Source organism: Pinus tabuliformis, chromosome 5_1 (assembly GCF_031772625.1).
Source record: "Pinus tabuliformis cultivar Carrire ecotype Pingquan chromosome 5_1, CPIR1, whole genome shotgun sequence".
NCBI classification, from domain to species: domain Eukaryota; kingdom Viridiplantae; phylum Streptophyta; class Pinopsida; order Pinales; family Pinaceae; genus Pinus; species Pinus tabuliformis.
The window spans coordinates 406,346,478-406,363,146 of NC_142305.1; the positions used below are offsets into that span (position 1 = coordinate 406,346,478).

The 16,669-nt window shown below is 39.1% G+C and overlaps 2 protein-coding genes across 4 annotated transcripts in view; both read left to right on the forward strand.

Moving 5' to 3' along the window:
- Positions 1-16,669, forward strand: part of LOC149165207 (uncharacterized) — a 325,751-nt gene that overhangs the window by 253,506 nt on the left and 55,576 nt on the right. The window lies entirely within an intron of this gene.
- Positions 12,035-13,491, forward strand: LOC149165211 (uncharacterized). Its single transcript, XM_089431089.1, has 2 exons — positions 12,035-12,642; positions 12,747-13,491. The coding sequence occupies exons 1-2, from the start codon at positions 12,071-12,073 to the stop codon at positions 13,186-13,188; spliced, it is 1,014 nt and encodes a 337-aa protein (XP_089287215.1). The 5' UTR covers positions 12,035-12,070; the 3' UTR covers positions 13,189-13,491.

Here is a 16,669-nt window from a genome sequence, read left to right on the forward strand (position 1 = left end):
TGCTTCAAGCTCAGACTTGGTGGCAGGTGCTACTTGGAAGTTGGAACAGTCACCTAGGAACAGAATTGTGGCTCAGATTTGTTGGAGGGCTCAGTCCTTGAGGCACAGTTACTGTTACAGTGTTATGAATACAGTGCAGACCAACATTGTGAATTTCATTTTCTCGTTTAATAACCAACAATGAATCACTGAATAACTGAGGCTGCTTGAATCATTTTATGCATATCAAGTTTTAATAGGGTCCCTAAAACCATCATCTCTGCAAGGTTATTGGTACCCCTTCTCCAGCCAGCTTTAAATTTAAAGTAATTAGTATCTGAAAAAAATAATACTGGCCTAGGGGGATCTTGATTCCATGCATCTAGTGCTGGCATGTAAGGGGGCTATCTTTGAGCATCAGGAAGTTCTCTGCATAAAAGGTTGGATCCAAAACCTTGAAGGGGGCGATCCTAGTGACCTGGATATAATATATATTCCGTGTAAATATCAAATTTAATCTGATATCGGTGGTCTATTTGATACCAAAGGCAACTGTCACAGTCATATAACGTATATCAAATGCGATATGGAATCTGGCAATCTGCAATAGGATGCTTTCACAAAACAGGTCCGAGGTATGCGGGTCACACCAAGTATACATATTACAAAGTATATCAAATGTACAGTCGACTGTCGAATAGATGCAAGCTATCGGTGAAGCAATGTACAGTCGAAGAGAAGCAATGTACAGTCGAATAGATGCAAGCTATCGGTGAAGCAATGTACAGTCGAAGAGAAGCAATGTACAGTCGAATAGATGCAAGCTATCGGTGAAGCAATGTACAGTCGAAGAGAAGCAATGTACAGTCGAATAGAATCATAGATGCAATGCATACCTCACACTAATGAAGTTGCAAACTGTGACGGTGACCTGAGTTTCAATTTCACTCGACAGGGACTGTGCTTCGTCGTTCGAATGCGCTTCGACAGGCTTCGTCGTTCGACAGGGATATGCTTCGAAGGCTTCGTCGTTCGAATGCTGCAATGACAAATGTTATAAACGCGGCAACGTTATCACCGTTAAACTGTTAAACAATTCACCGATGCAGGAACGCAAACGCGGCAAACCGGAACAGGCGAAAACCCTTATGAATTTGGCGGGACTCGTTAAAATCGGAAGAAATCGCATAAATCGCGAGTCGAACTCGCGTTGACCACGAGTTAAACTCGGTCAACGCGAGTTGACACGCCCAGATTCGAAACAGATCTTTCTGCCGCCGATCCGACTTGCACTCGCGATTAATCCGATTTTTTCGCGATTCCTGTTTCACTGCTCCATACCCAGCATTGAGTTGAATAACTATATTTAACAGTATACCTAACCATGAATGCAGTTAAATGATTTCACACATTATCATGCTCAGTGATATCCTAACATGACTTTAAATAACATCAGTGTGTGGCAGTACTTTATAACAATAACCAAAATTCTATGGTGGCAGCATATTGCTCACACTTAGCAGCGGGAGGCTTCTTGTCTGGGAAAAAATAAGAAAATGGAGTCGCCACCCAAACAAGAAACACACCGAAGATATGCTGATGATATGGCGAAAAATAAGGCAATAAAAGATCCAAATGATAACCTTAAAGGTCGAATCTGCCAGCTCAAATGAGAGATGAGAAAGATGAGAAGATGAATGAAAAGTCGCTTGAAAACACCGAGAAAAAGTATCCCCGGCAACGGCGCCAAAAATGTTGTCGCGCAGATTGACACGACAACGCTCAGACCGGGGGCTGTCACTCTGATCCCCGATCCCTCCGTTTAAGCCTGTCTCCCGCGGCTAAGGGGGGTAGTCCCTGTGAGATGATGAGACCAACTGGCGACCAGTTGGTTGGGAGACACGAGATACGATATGAAAAGGACTCGATGGATTTGATTAATTTAACAGACCAGTGCCTTAAGAGATTATTATTAGAACGATTACTTATTAGATGATATAGAAACATGAACTGTGAACAACAATCATTAATCATCAGCTAAATCAAAACGATATCCAGCAACTGAAAGATTCAAAAAAGATAAATGCTTTAAACCACCACGAGAATCCTAATCCAGATATCAATTTCGCATCTCGGCTTGAAAATTTTAGATCTCAGCATGAAAGATGATAAATCTCGAAAATGACTGGATCTGACGGAGAAAATTTTCCACAAAATTTTTATATTTTTTCGATTTTTTTTTTTTTTGTTTATTTATTTATTTTTTTTAAATAAATTTAAAAAATGAAATTTAAAAATTAATCTAAAACTTAAAAAAAAAAACAAAACTAAGGCTAAAACAAAAACATTTTCTTTTTGATTTTTTATGACAAAACTTTAAAGCTATTTTAAAATCTAAATAAAACAAAACTTAAAGAATTTAAACTAAAATTAATCTAAACTTAAAATCTATGAATTAAACCATGCAAATATATACATTCATAAACCTAAAACAACGATCCTAAGAAATAAATTAAAATTTAAAAATTAACAAAATTCTAAATTCAAAACTATGCTAAAGGACTAACTATATCTAAAACATTAAAAAAAAAAAAAAAAAAACTAACACATAAAATAAAAACTATACAAAACTAAAAATTAAAGACAAAACTTACCTACGTTAAAACTTATATTACAAAAATTTAAAAAAAAATGAACTAAGTCTACGCTGGCTATTACGCATGGATACGATTAACACAACTACGCATACCCAAATCAAAACCGAAAGATATAACCCTGCTATCGAAACTACGCATTTCATATATATGATCGTGACCAGGCTCCAAGAAAAATACCGTATGCGTGGAAGAAAAAATCGACAGGCACAGAATGCGTCGAATGGAGAAGGACTCGAATCAAATTGAAACTTACCTGGGCGAAATACGCTTTGGAAACAATACCTGATCTTTAAATGCGTGTTACGCTGAAGGGTATCGTTGATGGCGGATCTGAAAGATGCCCTTTCAATGCGTTTGGACGATGCTCAGCCACTGAGTTCTGCGGGTTAATAACACCTTGTTTCCACATAAATCTGAGCTGCAGATCAAAACAAAACCTTGGCTATATCTATGCTAACCTACGGCGTTAGATCTGATCAACACCTGCAAACTATAATCAAAGCATATGATAAAACATCGAATAATAACGTGACGGGCTCCAAAAAAATGTGCGTGTATCCAGACAATCTGCCAAGGATGCCAAGATGCAAAGATCGCAACCCCAGCTCGAAGGAAAAGAGTTTTAACGCGTGCAAGGCAAATGACAGTCGACGGCAAGGAAGCATATACAAATCGGACTTGAAAGACATTACCTGAGGACTGAGTTTTCTTACCCGTCGAGCAGTCACGCCATCTATAGTTACGCCCTCATGCTGATAGACTGAAGTGGAAACAACGTTACCTTAGCCGCCGAAGTGGAAGCCGAATCACCTTGCCCAGTGACGTGTTGATAACAGACAACAGTGAATGAATATGCATGAATCAATAGCTGATACGCAGTGATCAATGGCGGCTTTGCTGATGGCGGGTGGGATTTGCTTGAGAGAATGTCGGCTTGATTTTTGAAATCTGCTGCTTGTGCACAGTGTGTCGTCGTGTCAACCCTGACGACAGTCCTGCAATTGCAAAAAAGACAAAAACCTAATAAAAACTGCATAAAGCAAAAATATTAAAACCCTAGAACAGCTAATTTAATTTACAGATATGGCCCCTTAACAGCCAGATTCGTCAATAAGCACCAAAGAATTTTAAAGAAAAGAAATTTCAGATTGTCACTATGAAAAAAAAACTTCAGAAATTTTCTCATGCAGATCAGAAAAATAAAACCGAATGATAGACCCAGGATCAAATCCACTGGGCTCAGCAGAAAATGCTTGTGGGAGTTGGCTGGTTCAGCCGAGAACTTCCCCTAACGCCCACCAAATCTTCTTCAGCAAGGGTTTTTCTGCACAGCTCAGAAACAACCATCAGTAAAGAGGGCAAGAATGCTGCTAGATCTCAGGAAGTAATGGAGATGCCTGCCATTACTTCAAAAACCCTAACAGCACCCAAACCCTAGCAAGTGAGCAAGATACCTGTACCCACAATACTCTACAAAAGCTATTATTAACAGCTGAAAATAACATATGCAGAAAATTAAAACAATCTCACAACATTTCAAGAGAGTAACACCAGCAAGATATGGACCCCAAAGTCTTCTTTATTAACCAGAAACAAATTTACAAGAGAGCTTCTTCAGTCTTTGACTCACAGATCGAATGATTTGAAATGACCCCCTAAGACCCTATATAAAGGAAATGATCCTAACGGCTAGTTCGAGTGATCCATGTAGAAATGATCTCGACCGTTGATGAGGATCAAGACATCTCTTGATCTCATCCGTCGATTTATTAACTTAAAATATTATTATTTTATTAGTTAGGGTTTTTGCTTCATTTTTTAATTTTTTATTATTTTATCATTTTTATTCATTTTTTAATTTTTTAATTCATTTAAAATGGATCACTGAACTAAGCTTTCGGAAACATCACCTAGGACCTAGGACTTAGGACTCATGAGGGGATTTAAAACATTTCTCGACCCTCAGGACACATTACATCATGACTTTTACAAAATTACATCTTAAGGGACAAACCCATTTAATACAGACCCTCACAAAACACCCAGCTCTGCGACACAACGATAATCTAGCAGATCAACACACTAGGATTCTCCTAAAGTTCTAATGACAAAATCAATCCCGGCTTTGGGGTTAGGTTTGAAGGAAAACTCTGCCGATCCGTGGATCGGTGAGACGAAAAACCTTCCGGGACGTAGATTATCATCAGAAAGTTAGGTCCACCTAGGCAAATTACATACATGACTCATGTCTGCTAAGATTATTTACAATTAATACATGCAAACTGGGTTTACAATCAAAAAGATCAAGCTGCTGATGATGGCAGGATGGCACGGACATGCTGATCAGGTGCTGCTTCTTTCTGTCAAGAAAAACAGGGTGCACTGCGTGGGTAGTTGACCAGTAGAGGTCAACAGGTAGACTTACATTTGGAGTGTTTGGTGGGTGTATGCCAACTTTGGTTAGCACTCCGCTTGGAGGCTTTGTTGTTGACTTAGCCTAGGGTTTGCTTGTGGATTTGGTTAATGTTTTATTGTTGGCTTCACTCACCTATTAAATATATAAAAGAAGTTCCCTTGTAATGCAACACTCATAGAAAGCATGCCATAGAAAATTTTGGTTGGTGTAATGCTAGCTATGTGATAGATCTTAAAGATCGTACACTCACTCTTCTAACAAGGATAGTCCCTGTTGACTGCATTGTGCTAGGGTTCTTTGGCTTGTGAAATGCAATTGAAGAGCATAGAGCTTGTGTGATGAAAGTGCTTTGGTTGTAACTTGGAGAATTGGTGTGATCTAGCGCATTGTTGAGCTCCTTGGATAGGCCCTTGTAGTAGTGGTTGGATCCCTTGCAATGCCTTATTATCACTGGTTAGAATTTACAATGACTGTAGATTCCCTAGCTAGGGTTTGGGAAGCTTGGGAGGAATCTTTGCTTAAGATAAGCTGATAGGAATTATTGTACTAATTTGGAATGAACTGAGGTATATTGCTTTATTTAATATATTGTGATAATAAGGAGATTCTACCATTGCTGTCCTAAATTCTCCTTTATGACTGTTTGGATATTCTGGTTTGTTGAACTAACATGGTTGAAATGTTGAGTGATTTGGCATGCCTTAGTTGAAAACTTCAGCTATGAATTGTGTGTCATATCTTTTCTGTCAATTAATGTAATTTTCATATTATTTGCATACTTGATTAACTACACCCTACACCCTAAGGATCGTTGTATTGATCCAGTTTTGGAAGATTTTTTTTTGGTGTTTATCCAGTTGAACTTGCCAAGACTAAGGTCTGCATATGTAAATATTTTAGTGCAACCCTAAGTTTGGAAGTCCTGCGTATAAATTCATGACCTCATTTAAAGTGAGGTGGCAATTTCAGAATTGGGCAGTTTTTCAAAATTTCTACAAATGTCATTAAGACATTGGGCTAGGCTAATAACGCCCAAGAAATATAATAATTCAGAGTGGTGTAACCTACTCCCCACATGGTAGGTGTAGAAGGGAGATGTTTCCTAACATCCAAGGGCATTGATTTCCCCACTAGAAAAGATGGAACTAATGGTGCCTTGTGAAAATGTGTGACTCAATTGCCCAATTGGTGATGCCTTGGAAGTTTGCATCTAACTGTATATGGTGATGTCAAGTAGCCCTAAGCATTCTCTTCCAATTCCAAAACTTGATTTGGAGTGTATTCCTTTTCTGGTCTAGTCTTTTACAGTCTACTCAGGTCACAATGAGTGTGCATGATCATCTCACCTTGTCTCTTGAAGACCGATGTAAATGTTTCCTTCTTTACAAGCTCAATAATGAGTGCATTTTAAATAAGTATAACACCATATCTTATGATTCCAGTACCCATTTGACATGAAATTTTATATCAGCAGAATCATCTTTGATGAGATGAATCTAATGGTAAGGTTTGTTTTAAGCATGTATTGTTTTTGCGGTATATGGTCATAGAACACCGAGGATGGTGTTCCTCCAAGGGGGAGGCGTTGTAATGACTCCGATTATTCTGCAAATATATTGATTATCCCAACCATCATGCACTCAAGTAGATATGGTAAATGTTGTCTTGTTTAGTTGTGTAAATATTGTCTACAACTCAAAAAATGGTAAATATACATATACGGCTTTTGGGTTATTTTGTAAATATTGCCAGTGATAAATATATAGGCCTCCTTGGTCACTTTGCAACAATGTGAATACTAGCTAGACATGTCCAAACTGCACAAGTGTGGTAAAGTGGATATATATGTACTTAATTATGTGTGTGAACCTTAAGTTGGGGAAATCATTGTCTTGGAGGTAACACTTAGATCCATGCAGTTTATTAAAAACTTCATGAAAAACATTGCAAGAAAAGGAAATATCTGACAGATGGCAAAAAATTCTAAAAACCTAGGACGGGGGCATTTTTGGTTGGTCCAGAGGAGTTGGGCTAGACTGGACCCTAACCAATCATAGACAGAGATCGAACAGCATAAAAAAGAGGGAATGGAGCGGGGAAGAAAAAGAAGGATTTTCTGTTGGGAGATAGAGGGGATCTATGCCGATATGGAGGAGAAGCAAGGGAGGAGACAAAGAAAAAAGGAAACAGAGAGCGTAGGTCAAGGCAGGAAATAAAAGAGAAGAGCGAACGGGAGACTTAGTGTGTGACAGCAGAGAAGAGAGGCACATGAAACCTGGTTGTGCATCCTGTGTGGTGAAGAGAGCAGAACAGACCTGGACAATACCAGGGAACGAAGGACTTAGGCTAGCAACTCCCTTGGGTAAGTTGTTGATCCATACTAATTTAATATATAAATTTCAGAATTAATTTCCTCTCCTCTCCCTTATGGTCGAGCACCCTAAAGGGTCCTTATCAGTCGAGTCCCCTAAAGGGTCCTTGCACTAGGAAGCGCAAGCCCCTACGGGACCTTGCCCTCCTAACGTCAAGCGGGTTCATTTGACTTACTTTTTGATCAGCTCCCTTGGCGGAGGTTTTGGACATTCTCCCTACGAGATTGGCCATTTTAGCTTGGCGGAGGTTTTCATTCCCTTCCTGCATACCAACTAATGAGTAAACCGTGGGTCTAACGTTGTGGATAAGTAAAATTACTATATTACAAGTTGGGGTGGGATTTAGAATCCTGGAATCACTGAATTGAAAGGTTTTTTTTCTTTATCTATGACCGTTCTGCCATTCTAGAATTATTTTAAAATAGAGAATCATGTTTCTCTCTGATGAAAGTTGTTTAATAGTGAATCTAAGACCAAACTATTTCTCTGTTGAAAGTTGGTTTTGAAACCAAACCGTGTTGTTTGAGAGGCAGTAAGTATAACCTAAATAGGGAATATAACTCTGCTCCAAGAGTCATGCACAACTTTTCTAAAAGCTGCATCTGTGAACTATGAATATTTACTGGGTGAAATTAGCTTTGGCATTGAATTTGAAACCAATCTGTCTTTGCTGTAGGACTGTGATTGCAACTAAGATGGATTATAGCTCTACTGCTGAAGCCACAAAAAGTTTTGCTAAAAGCCGTTTCAATGAGCCACGTTATTTCTCTGTGCTGATGGTAGCAGTGATTTCAAACTATGATTCAATTGTGTAATCTATGGCATGGATTAGAGCCCTGTTGTCAAAATTTCCTTTCTGCATTTCTTGGTGGGTGGAGGTAGCAGACCTCTGGTTGCCTTGGCTAATCATCTTTGCAGGGACACTCAAAGTGCGGTAGATCCTGGATTCCTTACACAGGGTGGGGTTACTGCAGCAACAAGTTCAGGGTGGAGGAAAACTTCTGGAGTCCCTGAATTGGGTGAGGATGGAGGTTTTCACCTCCAGAACCCCTCATTGGCTGGTGGGCAGACGTGGCGTACCTCTGGAGTCCCTGGACTAGCCTATAAATGAGTACTTTTTATGCTAGAAGGGTGGAGGAAGATCTTTGGAATCCCTGGGATAAGTGAAGGTGGAGATTTTCATCTCTGGAGGCCCTCATTGGCTGTCGCGTGGAGAAGAATTACCTTTGGAATCCCTGTACAAGCCCACAACTGAACATCTATGTGCAAGGCGGAGGTGGGACAGATCCTTGTTAAGTGCTCAGAATTAGTAAACTCTGGATTCCCAGCGCTGTAAGGAGTTGCTGAGCAACTTCAGGGCGGAGGCAGATCTCTGGAATCCCTGGGAGCTGTTGGGTGGAGGAGAATTACCTCTGGAACTCCTGTACAATCCTATAGCTGAACATCTATATGCAGGGTGGAGGTGGGACAGACCTCTGGAATCCTTTGTTTGGTCATTGGGATAGACTGCACAAGCTAGGAGGTGGCAGCTGCATTGTTGGCAGCTTGTCAATGGTAGGGAGGAAAATTATGGACCTTATCCCAATGCTCGTTATGAGTCACACAATGTTAGGTACCTTATTGACTGTATGCCTGAAATTTTCTGGGACAATTCACCATGTACCAGGGACACTAGATTACGGTACTTCCTAATTTGCATTGTAGGAGGTGGATTAATGGGATTCTGTAGTCATGGATAAAATTGTACAATTTGGCACTGTTGTTAACCCATATGCTTAATGTACTTCCACAAGTCGGAGGATTTACACGTCATAGGCAAGTATTATACAGACTTCTGGGACAGTATTGCACACAAGGAACCTTGACATGATGCAAAGTCTCAAGTCTTCTTAAATTTGAGTCACCAGGTAGCATGACTAGGCATTTAGAAAGACACCATCAGGGTGAAACTTCCCCTGTTGTCTTAAATGTGATTCATAGGAATGCTGCCTAGTGTTTTGAAGTCATCTGGAGCAACAAGGTTTGTGTTATGTACAGATTAGCATGATTGACTATGTTTATTGTAGTTTTATCTCTGTTGGGTCCCCAGCTTAAAATCTATGGACATAAGTCCTATCAAGTCACTACCTCTAATTTCCCTGTGTGAATTTCATTGATGTATGCCCTCTTTAAAGACTATACAAAGTGTTATTTGCCTCATATATACAGATACAGTAGGAAAGAGAAGTTTGTACTAGTTGTTGTAGCTATGTTTGGTTCCTTATTTCATAGGCAACAAGAGAAACTCATGACACTATGTGATCTCTATGGCTTCTAAATTATACTGACATCTACTCTTACTGCACAGTCATAACATGTTGCAATAATTAGGTTTGAATATCTAAGTCAGTGAAACAGGAATCGGGAAAAAATCGGATTAATCGCGAGTGCAAGTCGGATCGGCGGCAGAAAGATCCGTTTCGAATCTGGGCGTGTCAACTCGCGTTGACTGAGTTTAACTCGTGGTCAACGCGAGTTCGACTCGCGATTTATGCGATTTCTTCCGATTTTAACGAGTCCCGCCAAATTCATAAGGGTTTTCGCCTGTTCCGGTTTGCCGCGTTTGCGTTCCCGCATCGGTGAGTTGTTTAACAGTTTAACGGTGATAACATTGCCGCGTTTATAACATTGCCGCGTTTATAACATTTGTCATTGCAGCATTCGAACGACGAAGCCTTCGAAGCATATCCCTGTCGAACGATGAAGCCTGTCGAAGCGTATTCGAACGACGAAGCACAGTCCCTGTCGAGTGAAATTGAAACTCAGGTCACCGTCACAGTTTGCAACTTCATTAGTGTGAGGTATGCATTGCATCTATGATTCTATTCGACTGTACATTGCTTCTCTTCGACTGTACATTGCTTCACCGATAGCTTGCATCTATTCGACTGTACATTGCTTCTCTTCGACTGTACATTGCTTCACCGATAGCTTGCATCTATTCGACAGTCGACTGTACATTTGATATACTTTGTAATATGTATACTTGGTGTGACCCGCATACCTCGGACCTGTTTTGTGAAAGCATCCTATTGCAGATTGCCAGATTCCATATCGCATTTGATATACGTTATATGACTGTGACAGTTGCCTTTGGTATCAAATAGACCACCGATATCAGATTAAATTTGATATTTACACGGAATATATATTATATCCAGGTCACTAGGATCGCCCCCTTCAAGGTTTTGGATCCAACCTTTTATGCAGAGAACTTCCTGATGCTCAAAGATAGCCCCCTTACATGCCAGCACTAGATGCATGGAATCAAGATCCCCCTAGGCCAGTATTATTTTTTTCAGATACTAATTACTTTAAATTTAAACTTTAAACTTTTAAAGCTGGCTGGAGAAGGGGTACCAATAACCTTGCAGAGATGATGGTTTTAGGGATCCTATTAAAACTTGATATGCATAAAATGATTCAAGCAGCCTCAGTTATTCAGTGATTCATTGTTGGTTATTAAACGAGAAAATGAAATTCACAATGTTGGTCTGCACTGTATTCATAACACTGTAACAGTAACTGTGCCTCAAGGACTGAGCCCTCCAACAAATCTGAGCCACAATTCTGTTCCTAGGTGACTGTTCCAACTTCCAAGTAGCACCTGCCACCAAGTCTGAGCTTGAAGCAGCTATAGATATGAGTGTTTCACTGTTTTGTCCATCTGTTTTCATTTACTTTTTTAAATTTCTAGCATATTTTAAATTTTTGGATGATTTTTAAATTTGATTTTTTCTTGTCTTTCACAGGACTCATCTTAACAGAAACCACAAATTAAACACAAGTTCAAAGCAACAACAATGCCGAGAGAGAAGGACTTTGCTTGGGCTTATTGTGACAAGATTCCTGGAAAAGCCTTGCTCCTTTGTAAATTTTGCAAAAAGGAATGTAGTGGAGGCATTTATAGATTCAAGTTCCACCTTGCAAAAATACCTGGCCATGATATAGGTATTTGCACCAAGGTTGACGAGAATGTCCAACACCAAGCAGCCTTGGCCCTTGAAATGTTAGAGCAACATAATGCCAAGAAAGCAAAGCAAATTGCTGAAATAGGAAATGTTGGAGTTGATACTTTTTCTGTCACTAGCCCCATGTCACCTCAATCTGTTGAATCCTCAATGCCGTTCCCAAGTTTTCCACACATGCCTCCAAGGCCAAGTCAAACTCAAAGCCATGCCAGTCCTTCAACTCCTTCCTTGAACACTGGAGGTGGAAACATAAACGCCTTTTTTGCCCCCCGCACAAAACCCGGTTCCCAACCTACCTTGGATGGCACTGGTTGGAAAAAAAATATCCATAGTCAGGCAAGGAAGGCCATTACTAACTTTTGGTACTATTCTGACATACCTTTCCACTGTGCCAGAAGTCCTTATTGGCAAGCTATGATTGATGCAATTGCTAATGCAGGCCCAGGGTTCAAAGCCCCTACATCAGAGAGCCTTAGGACAAATATGTTGTTAGAGAGTGTTGAAGATGTCATGCTTCTGCTAGCTGAGTTTCGTTCATTATGGGTAGAAACAGGGTGCACCATCATGAGTGATGGATGGACAGATCAGAGGAATAGAACTTTAATAAATTTCCTTGTATCTTGTCCCGCAGGCACAATGTTTCTCAAGTCAGTGGATGCTTCAGATAAGGTTAAGAGTGCCCAACTTATCTGTGAAATGATGGAGGAAGTTGTTCAAGAAGTGGGAGAAGAAAATGTTGTACAAATTGTCACCGATAATGCAGCGAATTATATGGCTGCTGGTAGACTTTTTGAGATGAGGCACCCCACTATTTTTTGGACCTCTTGTGCTGCCCATTGCATAGATTTAATGCTTGAGGACATTGGTAAGCTTCATTGGATACATGAGGTTGTGGAGAAGGCAAAATCCATAACCAAATACCTATACAACCACACTATTGTCCTAAACACTATGAGAATATACACTGAAGGTAAAGAAATTGTTCGACCTGCAGTGACTAGATTTGCAACAAATTTCATATCTTTGCAATCTGTGGTTGAGCAAAAGATAAATCTGAAGAGGATGTTCTTGGGACCTGAGTGGATGGGATCTAAACATTCCAAGACCCCTGAAGGCATCGAAATTGCTGCACTTGTGTTTAATGATGGCTTCTGGAAAGATGCTGAAGAGATTATTGCTGTGACGGAGTCCCTTGTTAGAGTTCTCAGGTACTTTTAGTCTTTTAACTTTTTCATTTTTTAAATTTCATTTCAAGCTTCTTTTTATTTACAATGTTTCATATTTCTTTAAATTTGAATGCTTGAACTTTCAGGATGGTTGATGGTGACAAACCCGCTATGGGTTACATTTATGAGGCGATGGATCTCGCAAAGGAGGCCATCAAAAGAAGATATGGGGATGATGAGACAAAGTATATGCCTCTTTGGGACATTATAGATGCACGTTGGGATAGGCAATTGCATTCCCCCTTACATGCTGCTGGGTACTTCTTAAACCCACAATATTTTTATGATAAGAGCAAATTTAATGAGGATGGGGAGGTTGGCAGAGGACTTATGACATGCTTGGAAAGGTGCTTCCCTGATCCAGAACAACAAAGTCGTGTCTTTTCCCAACTACAAGATTATAGGACACCATCTAAATTGTTTGCCTATACCAGTGCTATAAGACAAAGGTCAAAGATGTTGCCAGGTACCCAGCTTGAAGGCTTCATCAATTCATTAAATTTGTTTAAACTTTATTTTGTATGTTAAATGTTTTATTAAATTTTATTTTCTTTTTAAGTTTTTACTATTTACTAATTTGGTACTTCTAGTCTTCTACTCACAAACCCTTACCACTTGCTAGGTCTTTGGTGGCAAAACTTTGGTAGTGATACGCCAGATTTGAAGAGATTTGTCATTCGAATCTTAAACCAAGCATGCAGTGCTTCAGGTTGTGAACGCAACTGGAGCATGTTTGAGAAAATACATTCTAAGAAGCGCAACCAATTGACACAAAAGCGCTTGAATGACCTTGTATTTGTCCATTACAATCTACGACTTCGCAACAAACAAATACAAGGTGAGATTCGAGAGCTTGAATTTGAAGGTTTCATAATCTAGTTCGTACTTTAAAAGTTTAAAGTTCAAACTTCAAAGTGAAATTTTAATTCACATTTCAATGTCTCATGATAATGACAGGCATTGATCATTCACCAATTGACCTTGAAGAGTTAGATTTGCAAGCTACAAATGCGGCAGAATGGGTTCAATTAGATGAGCCTCCTCTTTTCAGCCTTCATGACTTGGAGAACTTTGAGAGTCAAGCAAGCGAAGGAGCGGGAGGAATTGCTTCTAGTTCTCACTCTTAAGAGTCTTAGACTCTTAGTTTCTGATTTTTTTCTGATTAGTATGCAGTTTTTTACTTTTTTGTAAACTTTTAGAAGCATATGCTTCTAAGGACTCAAGATTCAGTGCTTTGGATCATGTGTGGACTCATAACATATATGAGATACTTATTTATTCATGATATTTTGGACATCTATTGATATTATGCATTGTTTGGACATACCTTTACCCAATATTAATGAAAAATGGTTTTTTTAATTCAATATATGTGTATATTTTTATTTAATGAATTTGCCGATTTTTTCCCGATTTTTTCCCGATCCGATTAAAACTCTTCGCTCTTTTGCCTCGCCGATTTATTGCCGATTCCGAGTCTGGTAACATTGATCTAAGTGTGAGCAATATGCTGCCACCATAGAATTTTGGTTATTGTTATAAAGTACTGCCACACACTGATGTTATTTAAAGTCATGTTAGGATATCACTGGGCATGATAATGTGTGAAATCATTTAACTGCATTCATGGTTAGGTATACTGTTAAATATAGTTATTCAACTCAATGCTGGGTATGGAGTATTGTTATTTGATGGCTACGCAGGGTGTACTTTCAAGGAATTACAGTCTCTGGATTCCTGGAAGTAACAATGCTTTAATTAAGGTGGGAAATTTGTTGTCTTAAAACAAGAGCTTAAGCAGGCATCATATGAAAAATCTATCCATGGGCTGTTTGCGTCAGCTAATAAGACCTCTATTATAAATGATGAAAGGTCTCTGACAGCGCACCAATCCTTAATTGTGTTAATGTAGGCAAAAGTCAAGCTAAACACAAAGCTAAGTGACAATACGAGTACCAAAGTCAAGATCAAGCTGTGGCAGTCATGAACATAATCCCTCTCTTTCACTCTTTTTTCTATAAGGCTGGAAGAGCTTCTAATATCAGGGCTGCTCACGAACAGTGGAAAAATAACCCAAATCATATATTCTCCCAACAAAGGAGCACCACATATTATAATCATTTAATATGAGGTCCGTTCTAATTACATGTTTGTGGAAGAGACTAAAAGGAAGGTCATCTTCTCTCTGTATTGTTATCTCTAGGCCATCACATGTAGAATATTCTACACCTTTCTGACCAAGTATAATTTATGTAGCAGTATTAGAACCTAAAAATGATAGATCCTTGTGTAGCTTCAATTGATGCAATGATGCTTCAGCCATATTGGTCGATTCCAAAAAAAAGTGTTCAATAAGTAGTATATCATCTGAAAAGATGCCCTCCATGTGTGGGTGCCTTGAACCAATAACATGGAGATGTGTGCAAGGGAACCTATTCAAATGGATAGATACATCAATAGGTGGAGCACTTCAATGAAACAAAATCTACAATAAGTTGACTGGTTCACTTCTTAAGGAAGGTGCTTGTGCTTTTAAATATAGGCTGGAAAAGGTCAGTCTTTTGGCTGGAAAGAATACATGAACACAAAGCTTTAAATGATGGTTATTAAATCTTGTGAACGTAAACAGCTCTGGAACAGCTGAGAGCTTTCCACTTGATGATGTATATGATGTGAGTGGGCATGGAAAGAATCTTCTTTCATTGATCTTCAAAAAAAAAAAAAGAGGGCTGATACACTTTCCCTGATTGAGTTTAAGCTCTAGAATCATGTCTACTTGACTATGTAAGGGATGTTGTGGCCTCTAGTAGCTTTGAACATTAGAAGATGACATTATATGATTATTGTTGTGTTTTCAGATCTTGATTGCTGGCAACTAATTGGCTGAGGATGGTACCTTTAAATTTGGCTGCTTGAGTTCTCATTGTTAAAGTACCAAGGTCACAGGGTCAATTTTCATCGATGCCCTCAGGGTTAGGCTCTGTTAATAATGGGTAGTAGCTCATGGTAAGAATAGTTATTGAATGTATGAGGGATCCCTTAGAAAGAAAAGATGCTAAAAAAAATGAATTTTACCTTATTCTCATAATCTAACCATGGGAGTCGTTCATCATAGTAACTACCTTTGGTTAATAAGGGGGATATGTTACATGACCTCCACGCCTTCATCTCTTTATATGCTCATGTGTAGCTCCAAGGAGTTGTCTTGAGGGCAACTCTTTACCCTAGCCGACCTCTCCTATTGTTGAGAAAACCCACCAGTGATACAAATAAATTCATAACTTCATTTCTACTTCACATATCTTGGTGTTTAATGTGTCCCCTTGCTCTTCTAAGGGTCCCTTACATCCTCCAAGTGTCAAATCAATCAAACTCCTTGTGGTTTTACACCCACAAGCTTGGGTGCAAAGCCTACACCTTGGGTCCTAAGCCGACAAAGCGACTTTTGGTGCTCCTTCCTCCAAAACCCCGAACCCTAGGGCTTGGAGTACCTCCCAAGCTACCAATCTCAATAGTGTGTTTCTGAAACAATATATCAGTGAAGAGCTTGGTTACTTATGACTGATTTTAGTATATCAACATTGTTATTCTTGTTGTCTTAATTATAAATATGGTGGTGTTGTCATAAAATACTCCCTTAAGTGTTAATTTGGGCATTGTCTACTCATTGGCACCAAAACCCAAAGAGATTACATCTATAGGAGTATTTCATAATACTGTTTGACGAAAGACATCACTAGTAAACAAACAAATTTATGAAAAAATACAGTGGGTATTACCTTTATCAATTGGTTTCATCCAAGACTTCACTGGGAAACTATACAAGCTCTGGAAAATGCAATGGACACTTCAGGGTTTTCCCAAAGAGGAATATTACATCTTCAAAGACCAACTTAGGTTCAAGTCTAAGATCAGTTAATAAACTTAGCTTAATTGTCATAAATATCACTGTCCCTTACAAAATATTAGGAAAACATTCCCTTCGTATGTGTTGAAATTTCTGCAGTGT

Bases quoted from the DNA above. Each gene is read 5' to 3' on its own strand.
- LOC149165211 (XM_089431089.1), top strand. From the start codon at position 12,071: ATGTTTCTCAAGTCAGTGGATGCTTCAGATAAGGTTAAGAGTGCCCAA. The intron at 12,643-12,746 runs GTACTTTTAGTC...TTGAACTTTCAG, and splicing joins TCCCTTGTTAGAGTTCTCAG to GATGGTTGATGGTGACAAAC.